A 21,500-nucleotide genomic window follows, 5' to 3' on the forward strand; every position below is an offset into this window, starting at 1 on the left:
CGTAATGAGAAAAGGCATAAATTCAACGCTCGGAAAAACATTGATTTATTCCTCTAGCGTGATTCAACAGAGCCATCATGTGGTAGATTCAGCTTACTGCCTACAACAGCTAGATTTCTTTCTGTGTTCTTGACTGAAAAAGAAAAAAAAAAAGTGTTGGACCCATGAAGCAATGCCCTCAATTCATCAACTGCTCTACAGTTTGAAAAGAAGGGGAAAAAGAAAATGTTTTTTGTGTTATGCGTCAGTTTATCATCTGGTTCTTTGGAGCAAATTGTTTTGCAAATTCAAAAGCACTTGGATGCCGTTCTAATAAGTTGAAACCTCTGCCTACTTTTGAGGATGGACAGATAGATGAGTTTACAGTGGATGGTTTTATTTAGGAACCGCTTTGAAGGGCGTTTTGAAAAAGCTGCGTTTTTTTTCTGACTGAAAACGTCGTCTCCGTGTGGACGGAATGAGAGAGAAAATTTGTCGTTCTCAAACAAAAAACATATTTGTGTGGACATTTATACAATTTATTTATACAGTCATTCATTATCCGCTAAAAAAGGCTCTGCACTTTTTATTTTCATCCGTTTCCCAAAATTCGCTCATCCACACTGAAACGTCTGAAAACTAAAAATACGTTGTTTCCGCCTGGCGTTTATTTCATTTCCGGCTCTTTGAAATGTCGTGGCGGCGGCTGAAAATGCACCATCGTTTTCAAAAGCCTATGTTTTCAAAAATGTATCCGCTTTGGAGGTCTCAGTGTGGAAGGAAGTTCACACTTATTTTTGTATGGCCTCAGAGAGTTTTTCCTCAACGCCGTCACCTCTGGCTCGAGGATTAGGGATACATTTTATAGTGACTTGTCTGTGAATTAAAGTATATACACTTTATATGTTTTTTTCAGCCGTCCTGTCCTCCGGGCTAAAGAGGACTGGGATCTTCCAGCATGTTATCAGCGTTCTGTTCAAAATCCAGCATCTCTGATGGTATGGGGGTGCATCAGTGCATATGGTATGGGCAGCTTGCATGTTTTGGAAGACACTATGAATGCTGAAAGGTATATATGAAAGGTATATATGCTCCCCTCCAGATGAAGTCTTTTTCAGGGAAAGCCTTGTGTATTGCAACAGTATGGGGAGGGGGGGGGGGGTTAAAATTTATCATTTTACAAAATGATCAATTCTGTAAAATAAATAACTTCAGGGTTGCACAAATAAAATAATAATAATAATGGAATAGCCAGAATAGAATAGCCTTTATTTGTCACATATACATTACAGCACAGTGAAATGTTGTTCTTCGCATATCCCAGCTTGCTTGGAAGCTGGGGTCAGAGCGCAGGGTCGGCCATAGTACGGCGCCCCTGGAGCACACAGAGGGTTAAGGGCCTTGCTCAAGGGCCCAAGAGTGGCAGCTTGGCAATACCGGGGCTTGAACCCCCGACCTTCCGATCAGTAATCCAGCGCCTTAACCACTGGAGCCACCACTCCCCTAAATATATGTTCCCTGTCAAATGTATTGGGACACCGGACTCTTCTTGTGTTTTTTCTTCAAACTGTTACCTCAATGTCGGAAGCACACAATTGAATAAAATGTATCTGGTTGATGTCGCGTGAAACGTTTCCTTCACTTCAACTAGGAGCTCCAAACCTGTTCCATCATAATGATTCCCCTGTGCACAAAGTGATCTCTATGAAGATATGCTTTACATGAATCGGAGTGGAAGATCTCCTGCTTTAGAGCTCAGCCCTATTGAGATGAATGTGAACTCTGACTGCAACCTCAGACCACATCACCTCGACTCAACTCCATGGCTGAATGAGCAGAAATTTCCACAAAATTAAGTGGAACATCTACATTGAGAAACTATGAGAATTGGCATCTTTTTTTTTTGTTCACCTAAAATTAGAGAATTAAAAAAACATATTTTAGAACTTACCCGTTTTTTTTTCAGACTCAGACTTTTTTTTCAGACTCTATGCAAATGAATTAGTGTAATTTTCAACATTTCTTACTTATGATGTCCAAAATGCAGAGTTTGAGTAATAGCCATTTTCTATGCTTTGAAATTGTACGCAATTAAAAACTACCACGCACGCCTACTTCCCAGGAACAAATCCTTTGTGTTACGTAGTGTTCTTTCCCCATAACAGCATATTTTACACGAATTACATTTGCACCGTGTCACTTTGTTTTGCCTCGGATCAGCGCACGTTTGTTTAACGCTGTACTCTAGAAAGAGAAACTCGTCCACATGAGGAAAAAACAACACGGGGAGCCTGTTAATATTTACACCCGGAATGGAACTAATGAGACAACTGATCAATTACTTTGGCTGTAGCTTCAAATGATTAATCCCACTTGGAAATTAAAATTTTTTCACTACCGAAAAAGCAGCAACAAATATGTGCGTTTGCCCTCATGCGGAAAAAAAAATCCGGGGAGCAGAAACGATTGATCAAATCAGCTTCATTAATGTAGGCGTTTTACATATATTCCTTCCACATCAGTTAATAATAACAATTGCGCTCAGAGGAAACGGGAAGCCGTTTGATATTACAGGCTCTGCTGATTAGCATCACACTGCCGAGAGCATCCTATGCATTTTTAAAGGGCTTTATTTTAAAGAATTGCTGCCTTGATAAGCATTTCCCTGCCTCCCTCATGTACATGATGTCTGAAAAACTTCTCTTTAATACTCTGAAAAATTCCTTGTTATGGATTAAATGCTGATTTTAGCTAATCTGAGCTATATAATGTGAACACCTGAACTACACCGATATATTCACAATCCAAAGGGCATTAGCATCGATCATCCTTTAGCTCTTATAACTTGCCTCTACTTTCCCTAAAAAGGTTTTTCACTAGAATTTGGTTCGTGCTGTTCGGATTTTATGGTCATTTATCTACCAGAGAATAAGTGAAAAGGTTATATCCAGTGTTGACTATCTTATTAAAAAAATCCACAGGATTTCCACTAGAATTTGGGGCACGGCTGTGGGGGATGAGTGGGATGAGTGGGACATGGGGGTTATTAGTGAGGATGCCCGAGGTTCGGTTGAAGTTCCAGTCCATACAAAATGTCTTCACGAAACCCGTTTCATGCACTAGGATTAGTTTTACAACTTCTTACGATGTTTAAGAAAACTTGGCAAAAATCTGAATATCAGAGAATAAACCAGTTTTCCTTCAGAATGTGAGATAAACCAAGCTGAAAACAAAAGCGGGCCTCACACACACACACACACACACACACACTTATATATATTATAAATATATTTATGAGCATCCACTTGCTAATAATGAGCTGTTTTTACTGTTTAAATAATGACGTGGAAAAATGATTGGGTATGAAGGAGTTAGTGGGGGTTTCTCTGTGCTAGGTGCATCCCCTGTTACACTAATCAGTTTGCGCTCCAGCACGAGGGCTGATAAATATGATTGAAGGTCTCTCAGCTCACTCTATGTTGTGGTGTTTCCTCAATAAGAATAAGTCAGAGGAAAACTTCTAGAAGCACGGGTTTCATTAACGCTTTACACACTCTTGCCATTCTCTCACTTAGCCTCATGAGATAATCACCTGAAATGTTTTTTCCAGCCATCTTAAAGGAGTTCCCAGAGGTGTTAAGTGCTTGTTGGCTGCTTTTCCTTCACTCTCTGGTCATCTTAAACAGGATTTAGATTGGGTGATTGTGGAAGCTAGGTCATCTGATGCAGCACTCCATCACTCACCTTCTTAAACAAATTGCTTTTACATAACCTAAAGGTGTATTTGGGGTCATTGTCCTCTTGAAAAACAAATGATGGCATGTCGCTGCAAAATGCTGTGCATGCTGGTTAAGCCCTCAATTTTGACTAAATCGCCAACAGTGTGACCATTATGCCTCCTCCTCCATGCTTCACAGTGGGAACCCCACAATCAGGAACTGAGACCAAGGGCCTTATTGTTTTTGCAAAGTAATGGTTTATTTGTGCCAATTCGCCCATGATGACTCACAGTCTCCTCTGAAGAGTGGATATAAAAATATGCCTGCCACCTGAAATCCGGGGAGAATTTATGTAAATTGGCTGTTTCAGAGACTGGTAAATCTAATAAATGTATCCTCTGCAGCAGAGGTAGCCAATTCTAATGGGTTTCTTAACATAATTTGGATTTGTACAGTAGTTTTACCAGCATTGATATAGTTACTGATGGTTACTAAAAGCACATAATAAAGGCCAGGAATGCCACGCTTGACGAAGCACACTTGTGAACTGAAAACCATTCCGGGTCTGTGATGAAAGAATGCTATGAGATTGCCAAGATGGCATCAAAGCTAAATCGGAACATATTCTGGGTCGTTTAACACACGTTTAATTCCATATGTGTTGTTTCATAGTTTGGGCATCTTAGAGGAAAATAAAGAAAAAAAACTGGAGGTCCAAAATGTTTTCCCTGGTCCTGTACTTCAGAACCTCACTTTCCTGATACACACACAAACACACGCCTTTGAAATGAAATGCCTAACCAGTGACGGGCAGTAGGGGTCGCCAGAGGGAACCCCGTTCTGTCGCACGGAAGTGACGTCACATATACCCAGCCGGTTAAATTATAGCTTTGTGAGGCGACACTCCAGCAGCCATTTTACAGCGCGAGAACAACAGCGGAGCAGACTGAGGGTTTAATCCGAGATTTAAAGGGAAAAAAAAAAAAAAAAAAAAAGCAGGATTTCCGCTCTTTGTTGTTGCGTTTAGAGATCTTTTCCTTAAACGTTTTATTATAAATTAAATACTCGGTTAGGTATGTCTCGGGACCGTTTTAGGAACCGCGGCGGATTTCAGCAGCGAGGCCGTGGAACTGGAGGAGGAGGAGGAGGAATGCGCGGAGGGATGGGGAACCCAAATTTCCGAAATAGTCCACAGCATCCGTTTCAGAACCGCGGTGGCGGCGTTGCTGGAGGTTTTAAACCCAATCAAGTTAACCAGGTTAACCCGAGCACCCCGCAAAAACCTGAGGGAGCAATCCTTCCTGTCCCTGTGAAGCCGGAGATGAAGTCTCCTCCTCTGCAACAGCAGCCACAACAGCAGCCGCCTGATGCCCAGAGTAAAGGTCCGGCCCAGCAACAACTACCCCTACCACTACCGACACCAACTCCACCACAACAACCTCCTGCTCAACCAGTTCAATCACCAGTTCAATCACCGCCGCCGAAAATTCTTAAACCAGAAACCGGAACACCACAGAATCAACAGCGGAAACCTCCGCAGAAGACTCCGGTCAGTGGGAACGGCCCGAAGCCTCCTAACACCGAGGCGTCCCGGGCACCTGCGGCGACTCACTCCAATGTTAGTACATTTTTTTTTTTTTTTTTTTTTTTTTTTTTTTTACTGTTGAACACATCAATACACAATTTAAATTTTCGTATAATTTCAGTTTCTGTATTGTTCTATACACAAAAACACAAACGCTTATTCGGGCCTGTTTTCTATTTTTCTTGGGCCGCATCCCAAATAGCGTGTTACACCCCTAAACTGTTGTCGTATTCCAAATTGCAAGTGTACACTATTTAGTGCCATTTGTGTCCGAAAGGGTGTCTATTTGGGATTCGGCTCCGCTTGCGCGTTCACGGGGGTGCGGGGTGCGCGCGGCCATTTTGTTGCAGGGAACAATGGCGCCAAAGAGCTCGCGTTGCGCAGTATACATCAAATAACTATTTATAATGATATACTAATATATAATTATATATTAGTGTATATAATATATTTTCATTTATATACGTATATATATTTTTGTAATAAATACAAATATTTTTAAGGGTTCAACCCTCCCCCTCTCTCATTCGTGTCCCAATATGTCGGTATAGCCTATGAAGTGTACTCCGAGGAGCCATTTGGGATACGGCCCGTGAGCGCCAACGCCGCCATTTTGTTGAGCTAAATAGCGAACTGGCTAACGACATGAAATAACCAAACAGCTAATAAATTATCATTTTTAATAAAAAAGATGTAATTGTGTACAATATATTGTTTAGTGATTTTTAATACATTTTGGTATTTTTATTGCGTGGTAATTTGGTAAATGCTAGGTGTTGAGTTGTTGCGTCGAATCCTTTTTTATTTTATTTTTTATTAATAAAAATCCGTAGGAACTACAGCAGGGTGAAAATGATAATTGTCCACCTCTGTTTTTACTTTACTTATTATTGCGATACATGTATTTGTTAGCCAAGTATTAACGGACGGTTTTAATCTTCCAGGAATTGAAGGCGTCTCTGTCGATGTTGCGGAAACCCGGGGAGAAGACCTACACCCAGAGATGTCGGCTTTTTATCGGCAATCTACCCAACGACATTACTGAGGACGAGTTCAGGAGACTGTTCTCCAAGTATGGAGAACCCAGTGAGATCTTTATCAACCAGGGCAAAGGTTTCGGATTCATCCGACTGGTAAGACCCTCACGACTGACACCCGTGTTTATCTTGAGCCCAGAAGATCGACCTGTACAACACTTTTCCCTTTCTGTCGGTTTCAGGAGTCGCGAGCTCTGGCGGAGGTCGCAAAGGCCGAACTGGACGACAAGCCCATGAAAGGCAGACCCCTCAGGGTTCGATTCGCGACCCATTCGGCGGCGCTGTCCATCCGCAACCTGTCTCCGTTCGTCTCCAACGAGCTCCTCGAGGAGGCCTTCTCGCAGTTCGGAGTGGTCGAAAGGGCTGTGGTGGTCGTGGACGACCGTGGACGCTCCGTCGGAAAAGGCATCGTCGAGTTCGCTACCAAGCCTGCGGCGCGCAAAGCTCTCGATCGGTGCAGCGACGGCGTCTTTCTGCTCACCTCGTAAGTTTGATCTTCACTGTCGAGCATGTTCACATTTAAACGAAATTAAAAACTTACACAAATAAGTGCTATTGCACAGAAACAATAGAGAGAAAAAACCAGGGATTGTTGTGAATCTCTTCCACCAGGTCACCTCGTCCAGTTGTGGTTGAGCTGATGGATCAGTATGATGATGAGGATGGTCTGCCAGAGAAGCTAGCCCAGAAGAACCCAAATTATCAGAAGTGAGTTGCAAAGCTACCAAAGAAATACATCGTGCTCTCAAACGTATCGTCTGGCTCGTGATCAGAGTCTCTCATTTAAATCTGTTTATAAATGAAATTTTCTACGGATTAAAATGTTTTTAGAAATGTTCAGATGTGGTGTAGGTTGATGGGTAATTTCTTGGATTTTATTCAGAGAGCGAGAGCAGCCTCCACGTTTTGCTAGACCAGGCACCTTCGAGTTCGAATACTCTCAGAGGTGGAAGTCTCTGGACGACATGGAGAAGCAGCAGAGGCAGCAGGTGGAGAAGAACATCCGCGAGGCCCGCGAGAAGCTGGAGGCGGAAATGGAAGACGCCTACCACGAGCACCAGGCTAACTTACTTCGACAGGGCAAGTGTCTCTCATCAGGGTTAGTAGTTCCACAATAAGGCTTGTATGAGTCCATAACGTTTTTACCCTCCTTTATTTAGACCTTCTTAGACGGCAGGAGGAACTGCGTCGCATGGAAGAGGTGCATAATCAGGAAATGCAAAAACGCAAAGAGATGCAGCTCAGGTAAAGAAATCACCACCCCACACACACAAGCGCCTTCGTCGTAAAAAAAAAAAAAAAAAAAGTATAATACGATGGAGATGAATTTCACCATTACTGTAAATGTCTTTTCTTTCATTCGGTAGGCAAGAGGAGGAGCGTCGCAGACGGGAGGAGGAAATGATGCGGCAGAGAGAAATGGAGGAACAGATGAGGCGCAAGCGTGAGGAGTCCTACAGAATGGGAGGTTTCATGGACAATGTAGGTGCCATGTTTTAGCCATCAGTGGAGATAGATTAGATTATACATTTCACAATCAGAATCTATAAACTATATATATATATATATATATATATATATATATATTTATTTATTTATTTATTATATAACTACTCATTCTCTCTCTCTCTTCCCCCCCCCCCCCCACACACACACACAGAGGGAAAGGGAGATGAGGATGAATGCTGGAGGTCTTGGATTAGCAGGTGAACATAATTCTGTTTGTTGTAGGTTACTGTGCTTTTATTAAAAGGTTTGTTCTGCCTTTTGAAGTTGGAGGTTTGACTTGAATGTATGCATTTCTGAACTTGGTTTTAATTTATTAGATATGCCTTTTGGCTCTAACAACCAGAAGTTTCCTTTGGCCAGAATGGGCTTTGAAGGTCACCAGGGACTCGGTGGCCCAGTGCCAGGGGGCATGGTGCCCAACGAAATGGTAACGTATCTTGTGGTTGTGTGAACGGCAGTACGGTGTGTGTGTGTGAGTGTGTGTGTGTGAGTGAACAGTTTCAGTTAGGGTTTGGATAGATTTATAATGATGGAAGAAAAAAAAAAATCATCCATGTTCTGCTTTTTTTCTCTAATATTTCTTGAGTTGCCTGGAAAGTCCGTCTGTACAAAAACCCAACAGTGGACTTTGGTTTTGCTTTGTAAGTCCTGTCTGGTGTGTTGAATGAAGGCAGGCATGTTTTTTGTGGATCTGAGGGTTTTTATTTATTTATTTTTTTTCTTCACCTTCTTGTAACACAAACACATCGACTCTTCGTGTTGGAAAACCTCTGGACTGATCTTGTATTCTAGTATTCATGAGCCCTTTAATGAGCAGATCGTCTGGCACTTTTGTATTTTTGAAAGGTTTTTGTGCAGATCGACTTTCTATGGATTTTCTGATCAATAAATTAACAAATCAGAACGCTGAGCTTTTGGATGAGACCAAACCAAAAAAAGATCCTTCAGGGTGGCCTTTAGAGTTATTCTGAGTTATAGCGAGCAATCAATTCCTTTCTATCTGCTTTTAGATGTTTGTGTGAGTGACATCAATGCTTAGGTTTATGGTGGCAGAATTGTTTTGTTCTCTCAAATGATTGCAACAGAGGCCGTAAGTTCATTAAGGGCCTGCGGTAGCTCAGTTTGCTTTTCCACACACTGTTGTGTAAATGCGATTAGCAGCTTTTTATTTGCCTCTTGTGGTGCTCCAGATTTTTACAAATTGGCTTCTTTTCATCAGGCAGTGCAGCTCAGTTAATTCAATCACTCAGTCTTTCACTTCGTTTTCATTGCGTTGCGAAGCCAAAATCTACTGAATTTTATTCCCCTCTTTGTTTAAAAATAGTTTTCTTACTAGTATCAATTTGAATCTGCAATTCAAAAGCAAAATTTGGCCACTTTATAGTGCAAATGGCTTCTACTTAACTTTCTGCACCTTTTTGCCTCATTCTAGTGTCATTACATATTAAAAAGTTTTTTTTTTTTTTAAATGAATTCTTGAAGGAAATTAAATGAAAAGTTTCTGTAGACACTGGTTTCTATTGAAGGATCATTGTGTCCAGTGCTTATTATGCATTGAATTGATTAATCTGGTTTTGAATCTTTCGTCAATTTAAATAGTATTTCACCGCTCACGTGGAGGTCACAACTTCATAACATCCATAGAAAATGTTATTTGTGAAGATACTGTCTGGGAAAGTGAAATGAGGAGCATGGCGTAATTTTTATGAGCTGCATTGTTTGATGGAGAGCTGCCACATGCCGGTGGTCAACCATGGGGTTCATTAGAAAATCTAATTCAGCCATCTGCACTGCCCGTCTAAAAAAGAAAAAAGTCACACACTAATATATTGTCTTTAACTTTGATTATGGCACGCATTCGCCATGGCATCGTTTTGATGAGCGTCTACAAGGTCACATTTATATCCGTCCAGAGTTGGTTATTTTTTACCCTAGATGGTCTGAACTCTGTGGTGGTCAAATCCATATGTGAAAATGTCTCATGCTCCCTAAACCACTCTTTAACAATTTAAGCCCAATGACTCCTGGCATAGCCATCTAGGAATATGGAATAAAAAATCCACTGATAGAATAAACTGGTCATTCAGTATATTCAGGTAGTCAGCTGACCTCTTTCTTTGGGCACATAACATTGCTGAACCGAGACCTGACCCACTGCAGCAACTCCAGATCATAGCTTTGCCCCCACAGGCTTATACAGTAGGCAATGGGCATGATGGATGCATCAGTTCATCCACCTCTCTTACCCTGATGTGCCAGTGGACTCATCAGACCACATGACCTTCTATTGATTCAGAGCCCAATCTTTATGCTCCCTAGCAAACAAACTTTTTCCCCCAACCAGCCTCACTGATGAGTGGTTTTCTTAAGGTTTCACAGCTGTTTAGTCTCAGTCCCTTGAGGTTCCTTCGCATTGTGCTTGTGGAAATGCTCTTACTTTCACTAACGTATCACGTTAAAGGGATCACCAACCACGAACATTCGATATTTTTTGGGACCACATTTCTTGTTCCCCACTATCCTTCCAGTTTTTAATAATGCATTGCACACTTCCTAACCCAATTTTAAGTTTCTGCAATCCCCTTAGATGTTTGCTTGATTCATGCCAATAATTTGACTCTTCTAAAACAAATTAACATCTTTTCCATGACCACAGGATGTATCTTCTGACGTGGTTGTTTAAGAAACGAGAAGCTACTCACCGCATCAATTAGGGTTAAATAACTTGTTGCCAGATGAAATATATTTTTCCAATGGAGGCTCTTTAGCTCTTTGCTAAAGAGCTTTGTTAAATCCAGGTGGTGACATTTTTTTGGCGGGCAGTGTATATCCAACACAACACGTGTATGGGCATTGCAGTGAACAAGGTACGAGCCAAGTCCTGGTGTTTGTAGTCATAGCTTAGGTTTGGCACACTCTTATCTACATCCCTGCAGTTGAACAGCAATTTGTTGCTGAATCTGTGAATTTGGTACACTATAATTATCAGACACGCTTAACATGCACAGCTACACTGGTTGCTCGTGGTTATGTATGTACGAATGGTGAGGAATGAAATCTACGAGGAGGAAAATCAAATTATATATTGGCGCTTTTGTACGTCGCTCTGGACAAGGGCTTCTTCTAACTGCAATAAATGTGTCCAGTCAACCTGCAGTTCACTCTTGTAGTTATGGAATAAGAGGAAGTCATTTCCTGTCAATTATTTAAGTTTTGCTAAGAAAAATTCACTTTTATTATATGGTCATGTGTCTCAGTCTCTGAGAGGGGGGAAGTTTTAAGCAACCATTTGTGAGTTTGGCAAGTTCCAGTGTTTCACCAAATGCTGTTATTGGTTTATGGAATAGAGCACACATTTGAAAATGTTAATATTCATGGCAAGAAGAAAGAAAAACAAGTTTAGTTTATTCATTACAGGATGTTGTCTTATTAAGCTCTAATTCCAATTACTAGCATGTTTTTAAAATTGTGGTCATCTGAAAATGTAGCCTCCCATTAAATTAAAGTAGTTACAGGAAGAACCTGCCAAGAAGCCACGCTTCTGATCTGGCACTTTAAAATATTGTTTCTGGATTCCCAGTTAATTTTTTGGCTCTTAATTATGTATGTTTTTAATAAATTGAAATTCTGTTGGAAGTAGTTACAGCTTAGTTGTCAACGTGTTTTAACTACAGTCCTGTTTGAATTTTTTTGCTCGAAGTGTCTAATTGGTCACTTTGTTTTATTAGACTTTACAATAAAAAAACAACTAATTAAAAGTGCTCAGTGCAATGGCTCATGTAAAACCAAGCTCTAGGGCATATTGCAAGATTGATAGAACTTTCAGATACCAAAGGATTATTCTAAAGCTGCTGTAGCATAATTTTATAAACAAGCAAACACAAGCTGCCTTATTGGTTATTTTTCTTAATATATCTGAAACAATTGTTCAGGCTGGACATATCTAGACAAGAAACCAGTCTTGACTGCAATTCAGCTGATTACCTTTTTTGTTGACAAGTTCAAATGGTAGTAATTTTTCCACATTTAAGTTCTTCTATGGTAGGATCATTCTAACAAATACATTACCCTCTTTTCCTTTTCCTATGTTACCCATGGCACCGTGGATCTGCGTGTTGGAACGGTATCATCGAATGTTTCCCTTGGATCCCCCACACACTTTAATACCTGTGGCTCAAAATATGAACTCATGGAACTTATGCCATTGTTGGCCCTTTTGTATTCCCTCAATGGAAAACCACCAAAAAAACCAAACAAACCACAAATTACTCTGCCAAATTCTTTACTTCGTACGAAAAACGTTACGCTTTAGCACAATGAGCGTTTCCCTCAAGGTGGCCCCGCTGGTCCGAGGGGCATGGGTCCGGGCAATTCCGGATTCGGCAGAGTCCGTGAGGAATTCGAAGGACCTGCCAAGAAGCCACGCTTCTGATCTGGCACTTTTTTAAATAGCGGAGCTTGTTTCTGGATTCCCAGTTAGATTCTGGGGTCCTAATGATGTATTTAAGTTTAAAATATTCCATTGGAATTTTAGCCTGAGGATTCTTCTTCTTCTTTTTTTTTTTTTTTTTGTGTGGCAATTTTTTTTAATCTTTTTTCTTTAAGTAATTTTGTGTGTTCGGGTTAGAAAAAGTAGTGAACCGCTCAGCAAGAGGGTCATCTTGCTCAGCAAAACTTATTGTATTCTCCTTTTCTACATTATATATATATAAAATCATACAATGTTACTTGTTTATGCTGGTTGCTCCTGTTGTTCTGCTATTACTGTGGTTATGTTCTGTGCCATTCAACATTTTTTGAGATAATCCATGTAATTTGCAATAAAGAGAACATTTGGTTGTACAAACCCACATTTCAGCATTTTGGCACAGTGTTTGACTTCGTGTCCCCCCCCCCCCCCCCCCCCAAAAAAAAAAAAATCACTAATCGTCTACTTGAGGTATGAATCCAGAATTCATCTGAAAATTATAACCAAGTTTAAATAAATGCAGGGGTGGACAAATCAAAAATGCACTAGCTTAACCCATCAAGCATGTAGAAATACCTTCAAAGGGGTGGCTAATGTAGTGATGCAATTCTATGATTATTAAACATTGCATTTACAGCAGATGCAGTTGTTTGCCATCATCCCTGTGTTTTTAATCTGTGGTGGTCAGACCTCACTTTGAGGAAATTAAGTTTGGTTACCGCAGGCAAATTGGCTTCACTAAACTTTCCTTAATGTGAAAATGTTGCTTTGAATGATGTCCTGCACATCTGAAGATGACTTCTCCCTCCTTTCAGTCAGTCTTACAGGATAGACTCTTAAGACAGACAGACACTTAACCCTCACCAGGAGAAAGTTATCGAGTCGACCAGATTACACTTTAGTGTGTTTAGTGCAGAATGTGGTGATTCAGAATGTAGTTTGTTGTACAGTTTGATCATCCAGAACACTTTGAAACACTTTCCCAGGGTATCTGGGACAATGATTTGTCCACCCCTGACGTTGCATATTAATGTTTGGTTTGAGATGCGCAGTTACAAATAGATGGTTTAAACCATAATTGAGTAGCCTGGCATGCATATAAATGTGAAGATCTAAGCTATTTAAATTTTCAGTACGTTTTTTTATTTCAATTTATTTTAGTTTACTTCAATTTCAATCGTGTTTCTTCATTTTTTTTATAACTGGCTAAGACCTACAGGTGGTCACCAGCCGAAAATATCGGAAACCTTTAGTTACCTGCTAAATCAACACTGCAGGAAAATTTGTGCATGCTAAGTACAGCAAGGTAATTCATAAATCTAACATTTACTCTTTGGGTTGCTAGCAGACCTCCTGCAACTCGAACACTACTTAATTCTATTTCAGCATTTTGTAGAATTCTGCTATACGGCCAGCAGCCCTCTTACCACTGTGCTGCCTAATGATTGTATGATCTTCACCACTGGAGCAAAGGCCTGTTTTTGAGGATTAATATTGTTTGTACACGAAAATGGAAGTTCTCGATTGTCTCAGTGTGTTAATGCAGATTGGGTTTCATTATGATCATGGGGGAGGGTTACTTTTATGGCTGGAGCCAAATGCATCCATGACAAATGTATTTGCCATCGTGTTTTCTTGGTGCTCTGTTTTTCTCCTTTAACAGGTGACTGTCAAATTGCGCTCGCCGGAACTTGTGAAGGTTTCAGTACAGTGCCGTTTAATTTTGTCCTCTCCTCTAAAACAAGTAACTGAGATCATGTGAAGACAATAGCAGAGTACAAAGTCTACAATGTACATTATAAAGACGGCGACGTGATTTTATTTTTTTTCAACTGTTGACACAAAGCTGGAAAGCATGTAATTGTATAAGATGTTTTTAGGCACTTGAAATTTCCCGAGCCACTGTAGAGCTCTGACCTTAACCCTTGGGGAGGATTTGGAACTTTATTCCACGTATTTCAATTTAGTTTGGAGATCAACGCCAACTGGTTGCCATGTTGTACGCCAAAGACAGCTAGTTTAGGAGCTGAACGATTTTCTAATTATCAGATATAACTCCGGACAGGGACGCTTCCATGATTCCTCTTCATCCATCAGTTCATCCAACACTGACTTATTTACTAAATATATTAATATTCGGATTTATTATCATTTAATGTTTGACGTGATTAAGGATGTTGAACCCTCTGAGCCGCAACTGACTTGCACTTCTGAAGGGTATATTCCCTTCACTTATTTGTTAAATATTATTTACCTGACCCCAGGTCATCTTTTGTTTTGGGGTGTTTTGGTACTTCTCTGGCAGCCTTTTATCCATTTCCTGTTCACAGGCTAATTAACTAATGAATTAAAGAGGCGTTTGTTCATTTTGATTCACCTCCCCAAGCTGTGTTTTGTATTGTCAATTAAGTTAATTTGATTAACCAAGATTATGGCGTTTTCCCATTCAGGCTGTTGAGGGATCTTAATATGATTTATTTACCATCATGCTTCTCTGTAATGATGACATTGGCCGAAGCAATACTTTTCCCACAAGAGACTCTTTGTACTCTGTGGTTTCCCCTTTATCCCATCTTTCCTTAAAGCCTGATTGCTGTAGTATCTTTGCCATAACTCCATTAGAACGTTCAGGCCTTTGTAACCCTTTTTTGGAGTATGACCAGATTATCAACATAATGGACTCTGCGAGAATTAAGCTCACCTGTACTCTTTGGAGCTTTTAAGAGTTTTAGAAAAAATGGCAGCACAGGTTCCTTGGACTTCACATTTTGGCTTTTAGTCGGGCATTTACAGCAAGTTACACTTGCGGCGTCTTGTCTTTAAACTGTGTTCGAAGATAATTTTACGGGACTCGTTGCGCACACATCATGTCAGGTGATTTGCGCTTGCGACAGATGGACTCCAACAGAGTTCTGCAGACATCTCAAGGTAAAAAGCAAGCAAACACGATGGACCAGAGCTCAGGTTAGAGCATTCTAAACGACTTATTGTTCTTTTTAATAACTTGTTTAAATAAATAAATAAATTCAAAGTGTTTTTATTTTGCTTTGTTTATGTAATTGTGTGTAGATTAATTAGTTAATTAATTGGGAGTCTGAATGCACAGTCTGTTTCTCCCAGACTTAGTGGTTCATCCATTCCTGCTAATAGACCTTCTCACTGTTTTATGGTTACTGTGACCAACTGTAGTGTTTGTAACCTGAGTCTCTTGTTTCAGCATGTTTCAGTAAACAGATTTGTATATTGTTGCCCCTCGTGCTGGCCCTGGTGCTGAATTGTCTTCTACAATTTTCACAGCATTTTCAGGATCATAGTGGAATCACATGGTGGAAACTGAACCCCCTGCCATTACTTGTAAGCTGCTGTTTTTAAGCTGATATTATAACTTGTTGTATACGTTCATGGGGATAGTCAAGTGTACATTTTCTAAATGGATAAATTGTTAGACCTGGAACTGAAACCCCCACCTCACTTCAATATGTGCTGTTTTCCGGTTTAAATACACGTGTTGGATTTGTCGCACAACTAAAATTTTGCCTTTAAGTTTATTTTGCTTTTTGGAAAAGGCTCTTTAAAATATACATTTTAAATGTTCAGTGCATTCGATGTGCACCCCTTAAAATGATATATAAATTCACCGTTGAAACTTGTTGAAATTCAAGTACAGATTAAAAGATGCATGGCAAAATTAAAAGTAAAAAGTCTTGTTTCTGTAATCCAGCAATCAGAAAAAAAAAACCCAGCACAGGCTCTTTGTTGAATGTTGCCTATATTCTTAATGTTAATAGGTGTAACAGTTTTGTTACTGCAGCCTTTAGGGATCTGTGTAAAGAAAGGATGTGAACGTGTGTTAGAATTTTTTAATTTCGCCGCTTACATTTATATATTTATTTAAAATGGTCAAAAAAATTTGCGCTGAATCAATCGCATGTTAATAAAATGAGTGCCCTTACAATAATTTTATAAAAATAAAATGTTAAATTTTTGTAATAAATTAACACGTTATTTGTTAGGGCTGTCGATTCAAAATATTTAAACCCACGGTTTCACGAGTGAACATTTTCTAATTAACATGCTTATGGACAAATATGGATGCTTTATGCAGATATATGTTTAATATTGAAGCGAAACGAAACATGGAGCATGAAGACAATATTCTTGTAAATGTTTTAATTATGGTCTTTTAAGTTGTCACTCATCAGTTTTTGGTCTGGGAAATAGGGATTTTAAGTCTCTAAACCCTTAACCAGAGTAAATGGTGGTAATATTTTACTTAAGAATGCGAACCGCCAATAAAGTAGAAGAATCATGGTGGGTTTCGGTGCTTGATTTGAGACTTGGCGCATCAGTAAAACTAATGTTTAGTAATTGAATATTATTTTTTTTTTATCCGAGTAAAGAAAGGACTTATCTTTAATATTTATTTATTATTATTGTGCTAATCTTGCCTGTGGTACGTGAAGTGTCATTAGCACCTTTGTGCGGTCCTGCCATTGTGGGGCAAGTTACAATAGAGTACAGCATGTTTTAGTGGCCATTAAGCATATTTAAAATGAGCATATTTAAAGCTAAGTGAGAATGAGCTTAAACTCAACTTCACCCAGCTGGTGGTGATGCAGTAAATCTCTCAAGCGCCACTAGAACCTTTTATAAAGTAGATCAATTTTAATGTATACAATTATGTACTTTTTTTTTATACTTGATGTATAAAGTGCTTGTCATGGAGCTTGACTTGCTAATGATGGACATTACCCAAACCAGCATTAAAGCCATGTAAGGTCATGGTTTTGCTAATTCTTTTTTTTTCTCATGAAAGTCAACTGGATTTGCTCCTCAAGCATGTAGAAAAATAAAATTCCTAATGCTCATCCAAAATCCACTTAATGGATGAAAAAACACAGCCCTTTGAACTAAATAACCACGATGTGATCCTATTTATAACCCTATTAGGTGCTGTATTTTACAGTTGTATAAACAAATGTCCGTGTGAGCTCCAGCGGCTCTCCACCAGTAATGCCAATACTTACCATCTGCTGAAAACCCACCTTTTTTTCCCCTGTCGGCGTCCAACTCTCAGTTTTCCAGTTCTCTGTAAGAAGAGCTTGTGTCTGTGTGTAACGTGTATGGCGTGGATGGTGGTGCTGTAGCTAAGCAGTAGCAGCCAGTGTCCAGCTTTGCCCTGCTCCACAGTTGACACTCCAGCAGTTGGTTACAATGAGACAAGATGAGTAGTTCTTCAGATCAGTGGACAGTTGAGGCCTGGACTTGTGTGCAGCGAGAGGTTTGCTTGCTTATCATCTGAAAAGGTAAGTGCTCATGTCTTTTGTTCAATGAAGATGAAAAAAAACCCCACACGGTTGCTTTCACCTCCCTGATTCACACTCATGTTGAATGTTTTGGGGTTCTGGCATCACACTTGTAAACATGGACTCGCAGTGCAGATTTTCTGTTGTGGACTCAAGTTGTGTTTTTTCTGCGTTCTCTCGTGGAATGCCTTTGAAATAAGCAAATGACGGGGATGGGATTGTGTATGGGGACAATTTCTTCAAAACAGTATTATTGTTGGCATGGTAAATATCTGTGGACATGGGTGGGGAGTTGAAGTTGGAGAAAATGCAACACTTTGGCTCATGTGTGTTTTGTAGTGTATGTTTCATCCAGACCCTTGACCTCAGTGCATCACATTTTAAACATTTTAGTGAATTTGCTCTGTGACCCGAGTCTTAATTTAAGCTCAAGGCAGTGTCGTATCTGGACTAACTACATGGAGGTGATGTAGTTCTGGCAGATTGATGCAAGAATGTGTTTAATGTAGCGGTGGTGAAATGGAAACCAAAGTCCAGCACGCACAAGCCAGTTCAACAGAGGGGAAAGGACAGAACTTGGAGAACAAGGATCTGCGTATTAACTAGCTATCTCACTACTATTTTATTTTTTAATTTTTGTACTGTTTGGTGAACAATTTAACTGTGTAGAACAGCTTAATGATCTACAGATGCAGATTGATGAAGTGGGTTGTTTTTCATGATGTATTTAAGCTTAGATTCAGCACACATGCAGTAAGTTCTTGGTTCACTATTTGGTATTTATGTATAGACCTTAAAGTATTTCCTTGATGTGAACCTGCAGTCACGTATAGTCTACAAATGAACCAATAGCCGAGTTTATCTGGATTTTGTTCACTTAACGATGACCTTTTTTTAAAGTTGTAACCTCAAGGTTGCGTATGTGTATTGATTAGAAAAATGATTAAGACCACAATATCCCATGTGATCACACCTTTTGCACCTTCATGTCTACTCAAGCAGCCAGCGATATGCTGAGTAACTGGTATAACAATGCGAAAACGAAGTTTGAGGGGGGGGCTGGGGGATACAAAACGCAAAACCCAGATACTAATCCAGCTTTAATGCAGCTTTGTATTTTTTTATTTTTTTATAATTCATAATTCTAGCTTGATGGTCAATGTACAACCCAACAGGCTTTGACTTTTGTTCTTCCACAAATACTCGGCACGGTTGCAGTTTCCACACTACTCTACATCACTGTTCACGGTTCCTTTTCCTGTTTGGCCTCCCACTTTAGATCCACTGTGATCTTTCTTGTGTAAAATTCCACTCATTTGTATTAACCCACAACACTGGAGTATTACATCAGCATTTTACTGTGCACATCATGGTGTTACTTCTACACACGCGTCTTGAAGACGAGGTCTTGGGTGTACAGGTGCCTCTTGATGTATCCCGATCCAACGGTATGGCAGATTGTTTAGGGAGGCTTGTGTTTAATCTGCACTGTGGTCCATCATTGTCCAAGCCTTTGGCTGGAGTTGCCTTTTTGTTAAAGTAAATAAGGGAGTGTGATGCCAGAACTGCCCTGTTAGTATAATGGGTGCCTTCGGAAAGGCAGAGTGTGACCTCACTCCTCAGGATTCTCTCTTACAGAACGCCAGCACTGTAAAAGGTGAAGTTTTTTTTTTTTTTATAAATATCTATGAAAATCCATTGTGGTTAATAATGGACTGTACATCAAGCATCATCTTCACAGTGTAAATTAATGTATCAACAGTCTGGAAGCGGGTTTTTGTCTCGTATTCTCAAGCAACAAGCATTCAAAATGTCTTCACATATAACTCCTCCGTGCACTTCTTCACCATTCCGTTATTACATGTAGCACATTTCTGGCTTAGATAAAAAACTAAATTCCAACATACTCACTGTCCACTTTAATACGAACACCTGTACGATCATCCATGCAGTTATCCAGTGAACCAATCTTGTGTCGGCAGCACAAGGCATCAAATCATGCAGATGCAGGTCAAGCGCCTCGGCTTCATATCAAACACCAGATTCATCCTGGTTTCAAGCGTAGCTCGCTGCTTTGTCTACAAAGGGCTGGTTTAAGTATTTCAGACAAATCTAAGATTAATGATCAGGAAACCTACATGGTTTCACAGAATCGTCCCACCTGTTTTTTGTTTTTTTCTTCCACTTTAAACCAGTCTATGAATTTTGACCTACTATCTGCATGATTTCTAGTCATTGCACTGCCGAACCACGATTAGCTTAATCTTTACATTTTCCTTTGCAAAATGTATGTGCTCGTGAAACCAAGAAGATAAAAAAAATTGCTTGGTTACATTCCTCAACTTCTGTTCTGCTTTTTTGAGATTAGTCAGTAATTGAAGACCAAATATATTTGAGATGTTTTCATATTCAGAAAAGCTGATGGGTCTGTATTAGGACTGATTTGTATCTTTTTATTTTTTAGGATACTTTAAGTGCAGCTTTTCCCTGCACTCTCAGCTCCTGCTGTTAGAGTAAATGTGAAACGCTTTTTGTCATCGAGCAGAGAAATTTTATAAGAAACTAAAGGACATTAATTTTTCTTAATGTAGATATTACAAGAAAGGTCTGTTGTTCACATGTAAACAGTGATGCATTGCAGTAGCGTGCGACATCTCATTATGTAAACAATTTGGACGAATCGTCCTCTACTAGATACAACTTCAGCAGCCCGACTATTTATTTATTTATTTATTTTCCTCTACACATTTAGAATTTAAACAGTGAATCAGTTTATTTTTTGTATATGTTCACAGATTTCTTAATGATTTTAAATAATTGTTTAATGTTGCATTTTATTCCATATAATACATTTCCATCTTCGGTTAGTCTAGGAATCAGTGTCGTACAGTCTGAAGAGCATGTTTACTTACTGTGTCTCTCGCTGCAGGGGCCTCGGGCAACCGATGGAGGCTGAGCAACCTGACTTCAGGTATAAGGTCATGACACGCTTAAATCTGTAAATCGCACCACCATATTGTGTGTTCATGTTTTTGCCCCCTGTTGTGTTCTAGGGCACTGGTTAAGTGTAATCTCTGATCTAGTACATGGATCAGGTGCTGTGGACTACAAGCAGCAGGACAGCAGACCTTCAGGTCGCAGGACTACTTGTGAGGTTTATTTATTTTTTTATTCAGAAGAATTGAACCAGACTAACGGTTTATTAAACAAATAAACATCTATTTTTTTTTTTTTTTTTTTTAGGGACCTGCTGGAGATTCCGAAGTTCTGCACACGGATTCGTGAACGTGTTCATCAGGGCGTTGCTCGGGCTTCTGTTGAATAACCTGAAAAGCACAGCTTGCGTTTCCAGTACAGAGTCTTGACCCGAGTGTTGTGTTCAGACGATTAAATGTATTGCGGTGTGCGTTTCACCTGCTTTATCACACGTCGCTAATCACGGCTCCGATTCGGGACTGCAGTCTGCAAGTTAATCCCACTCGACACGTGTATGCGATCGGAGCAAGGTTTCTCTGACAAACGCTGTACAAAACGTCTGTGAATAATAAAATTTTTTAAACGATTTGTGATTGATTCTGTCATAATGAAGTTGAACAATTTTTACAGCAAAAGGTGCATGTATATTCCTTTTGATTCTATGAAAAAAGTAATTTAACAATGTAATAGAAAATGTAGGTTTTTTTTGTTTGTTTTTTTAAATCATCCCATAGCATGAAGGAACAGCTTTACGCACTTTCAGCACCTGGACAGTTCTCTAAACATTCAGATGAAATACCCGTGAAATGTCGTGCCTCTTATAAAACTCGCCAACGGTGTTCTTCACTTTTCTTGTTTCTGGATTTCTTGTGATCCAGTTCTTCCCAGAGCAGATCAGTAGGATTTTGGTGTGGTGACTGA

At 39.7% G+C, this 21,500-nt stretch overlaps 1 protein-coding gene across 3 annotated transcripts; it reads left to right on the forward strand.

Annotated features, from left to right (window-relative positions):
* The first annotated feature begins 4,540 nt into the window (after positions 1–4,540).
* Positions 4,541–21,167, forward strand: sfpq (splicing factor proline/glutamine-rich). 3 transcript variants are annotated; one of them, XM_083543874.1, is made up of 12 exons: positions 4,541–5,316; positions 6,228–6,416; positions 6,503–6,804; positions 6,933–7,028; positions 7,204–7,400; positions 7,481–7,565; positions 7,688–7,802; positions 7,981–8,026; positions 8,147–8,256; positions 12,142–20,581; positions 20,657–20,752; positions 20,847–21,167. In XM_083543874.1, the coding sequence occupies exons 1-10, from the start codon at positions 4,774–4,776 to the stop codon at positions 12,259–12,261; spliced, it is 1,803 nt and encodes a 600-aa protein (XP_083400000.1). In that variant the 5' UTR covers positions 4,541–4,773; the 3' UTR covers positions 12,262–20,581; positions 20,657–20,752; positions 20,847–21,167. The 3 variants fall into 3 exon arrangements, with proteins under 3 accessions (XP_083400000.1, XP_083400001.1, XP_083400002.1); XM_083543875.1 differs by having other exon boundaries at positions 20,533–20,581; XM_083543876.1 differs by having other exon boundaries at positions 20,533–20,574.
* The last annotated feature ends 333 nt before the right edge of the window (positions 21,168–21,500 follow it).

Source organism: Silurus aristotelis (assembly GCF_946808225.1).
Source record: "Silurus aristotelis genome assembly, chromosome: 6".
Lineage (NCBI taxonomy): Eukaryota > Metazoa > Chordata > Actinopteri > Siluriformes > Siluridae > Silurus > Silurus aristotelis.